The 3438-nt window shown below is 41.1% G+C and overlaps 1 protein-coding gene across 1 annotated transcript; it reads left to right on the top strand.

Moving 5' to 3' along the window:
* Positions 1 to 1568: 1568 nt before the first annotated feature.
* On the top strand, positions 1569 to 2516 carry LOC114683816 (olfactory receptor 52L1-like). Its single transcript, XM_028858169.1, is given in 4 exon segments — positions 1569 to 2025; positions 2028 to 2264; positions 2267 to 2452; positions 2455 to 2516. Coding segments are annotated over 4 exon segments (942 nt in total).
* Positions 2517 to 3438: the final 922 nt, after the last annotated feature.

Raw genomic sequence — 3438 nt, 5'->3', positions numbered from 1 at the left:
AAATTGTAAGTAGCTTGCCAAAGTTTTATTACTAGAATATGAAATAGACAGCTTAAATTTAATTAAATTTGATGATATACACCGTAATGTGTCCACCAGGCTGGCTTGTGGTTACCAAGTTTAATGAGATCTGATTCTGTCTTTTGAAATAAAACACTGTGACACTGAAAGGGTTTTTATGATGCTGACAAATCAGAATGTCATAGATAAACAAAGGCAGGTCGTAAAATATGGACAATATTACCAGGGTTGGCAAACCACTGTGAAACCTTCTGCAGGAAAAGAGGGCACTGGACTCTGAATCTTGATGGATGAGAAATACCAAATTAGATAAGAGAGGAAGGAGAAAGAAGCTCAGAAGTTTTGTATAATATGCCTGGGTGCTCATATAATTACAACAACAACATAAGGTAACAGCAAAACATGTTTAACAGGTAACACAACTGCTAGGGAAGCAATGCAATAAGATAATCTCACAAACTTGCATGCCAGTCTGTGAGTCGTTCCATGCGTGACTTTCACCAAAGCATTTTATGTGCCTATGAAAGTTAAATTTTAGAGAGAATTTGTGATTTCAGGGTTTAAAAAAGAGCTCATAACAAAGTTACAGAGTGTCACTGCATGAGTTCACATTTGATGTTTTTCCAACCTGATTTTTTTTCCATTATGTCTGGAAGAATTTGGGTAAGAGAAAGTTGGATTACAAATTCAGGCAGTAATATAGGGGGCTGAGAAAAGAGAAGGGCTGTGAGATATTAAAGTCAATGGGTATTGTTGAAATGATAAAAGGCATCAGTTATAAGAATGAGTAAAGACAGTTTTCGATTTGGATACATAGACATGGGTTTATTCACAGAAATAGTAACATAAAGTAGACAGAGGATATTTGGGAAGGCTGGTTAAGCCAGATTGCTTTGAATGTTGAGTGTACGGGCCTAGGGAAGCAAACAAAGAAATAAATTTGTGCATCACAGGAATATTTTTCCATCAAAGATAAGTTTAGAATGAATTGAAGCACATTAACTAGTTGAAACCATGCAGTGGCTTAGTTAACATGCAGAACAGGAAGGGAAGGGATCCTGAAACCCTGGAACCAACTGCAATGAGATGGAGAAGATTGTGGGATGCAGCCTATCTCAGGAACAACTACTGAGTACTGTGTCCTGAGGCTGCAGGGGATGAGTGTCAAAGTGACAGGAGACTTAGCCTTCAGCACTACCTACACAGTTAGTACAGACAATGCTTTCAAGTTGACAGTTTCAAAATTTAAGTCACTGAGCAGAAGAGTTAACATCTCTCTCAAGTAGCTGTGTTCAGGGTTTGCTCTTATCTCACATCACAGCTAGACTCAACCCAGTTCAGATGTGTGGAAGGCTCATCTGAAAAATGTTTGTATCCAGAAAGGGTTTTCTTCCCTGAGTCTAACTTTATCCCCTTGTGTTGCAGCTTATGTCACCTGTTGCTCTGATGAACAAGGTAGCTGGATCTGCATAGTATCTTAGCATATCAAGAATGGAGAAGTCGTGACCTGGGTGTCTTTTCACTCTTCCTTCTCTGTGCTGTTGATCATGGCCCTCAGCAATTCCAGCTGGAGGCAACCCCAGCCCTCTTTCTTCCTGGTAGGCATTCCAGGCTTGGAGGAAAGTCAGCACTGGATAGCGTTGCCCCTGGGTGTCCTTTACTTGCTTGCTCTAGTGGGCAATGTGACTATTATCTTCATCATCTGGACTGACTCCTCCTTGCACCAACCCATGTACCTCTTCCTGGCCATGCTTGCTGCTATTGACCTGGTCCTGGCCTCCTCCACTGCACCCAAAGCCCTCACAGTGCTCCTGGCTTATGCTCATGAGATTGGGTACATTGTCTGCCTGACTCAGATGTTCTTCATTCATGCCTTCTCATCTATGGAGTCAGGCATACTTGTGGCCATGGCTCTGGACCGCTATGTAGCCATCTGCCACCCTCTGCGCCATTCCACCATCCTGCATCCAGGAATTATAGGGCGCATTGGGATGGTGGTGCTAATGAGGGATTGGTCCTCCTCATCCCTTTCCCCATCCTATTGCAGAATCTTGTCTTCTGCAGAGCCACTGTCATAAGCCATGCCTACTGTGAGCATATGGCTGTGGTAAAACTTGCCTGTTCTGAAACCATAGTGAATCGAGCCTATGGGCTGTCAGTGGCACTGCTGGTAGTTGGGCTAGATGTCCTGGCCATTGGCATTTCCTATGCCCTCATCCTCCAGGCAGTGCTGAAGATCCCAGGAGTGAAGCCAGACTCAAGGCTTTCAGTACATGTGGGTCTCATGTTTGTGTCATTCTCATCTTCTACATTCCTGGAATGTTCTCTTTCCTCACTCACCGCTTTGGGCACCATGTTCCCCACCATGTCCATGTTCTGCTGGCCACATTCTATCTTCTTGTGCCACCTGCCCTCAATCCTCTTGTTTATGGGTGAAGACTCGACAGATCCGCCAGCGAGTGCTCAGGGTGTTCTACACAAAAGCATCAATTTGAGTACATCCTAATGACTAGCTAGTCAAGAGATCATGGATGGCATGGAGTGTATGTACAGGAACCATTCTACAGTGAATATTTCTGCTCCTAGTTGTCTATGCAAAGAAAACCCCCAGGCACGTGGTTCAACAGTCTGTTAGGATGTATCTGGATAGCTGCGTTTGTGGATATTTCTCCTTTATCCTATTATTCTCTCCAACCCCAACAATTCTGTACTGTTGTCATGGGGACTGGGGGATAGAATTTTTTCCCCTCAATCCAATAACTGATCATGTAACGCTATATGAACAAGAATGGCAAATCCTACTCTGTGCCTGGTTTAGGATTAAATGTCTTTACAGTCTCTAAGACAATGCAATGGATGCTTATCTCTGTCTCACAGAGTCTATTAAAGCATACAAAATGGTTACATACTGAAATACCACCTTTTTGTTATGTTACCTACTTATTATTTATTTATTTATTTATTTATAACAAGCATAAGTGAAATAGGCACTGTATGTAACTTATCCTTGGAGAGACAAGATTTTCTAAGAAGAATTAAATTTCCACATAATGATTTTCTTTTTAAAAATGTCGTGTTTTAAATTTTATTTATATTTTTGTCCAGTATAAATAGCAGACAAGGCCAAGTATTGAAGACATTTATTTTTGGTATATATTTAATAAAAGTAATTGTATATTATTTCAATCTGACAAAGCTATTAAATGGCACTAGGTTTTCATGCACAGATTCAGTAAATGTAGAAGCAATTTTGTTACTTACAGTGAATTTCTCTCTTGCAAATGGTAAATATATTGTGCCATCAGGCATGTCATGCGTTTCTGAGGATAGGAACCAGGTAAAAACTCACTGGAGGTCTGCCACACTTGGTGTTGGTCATCCATCTAAGAGTCTTTGTGCTTTAAAATTAGAACATAT

This window comes from Peromyscus leucopus, unplaced genomic scaffold, assembly GCF_004664715.2.
Source record: "Peromyscus leucopus breed LL Stock unplaced genomic scaffold, UCI_PerLeu_2.1 scaffold_1009, whole genome shotgun sequence".
NCBI lineage: Eukaryota > Metazoa > Chordata > Mammalia > Rodentia > Cricetidae > Peromyscus > Peromyscus leucopus.
Note: the sequence above shows the minus strand (reverse complement) of the source record. Positions and strands in the feature narration are given on the sequence as shown.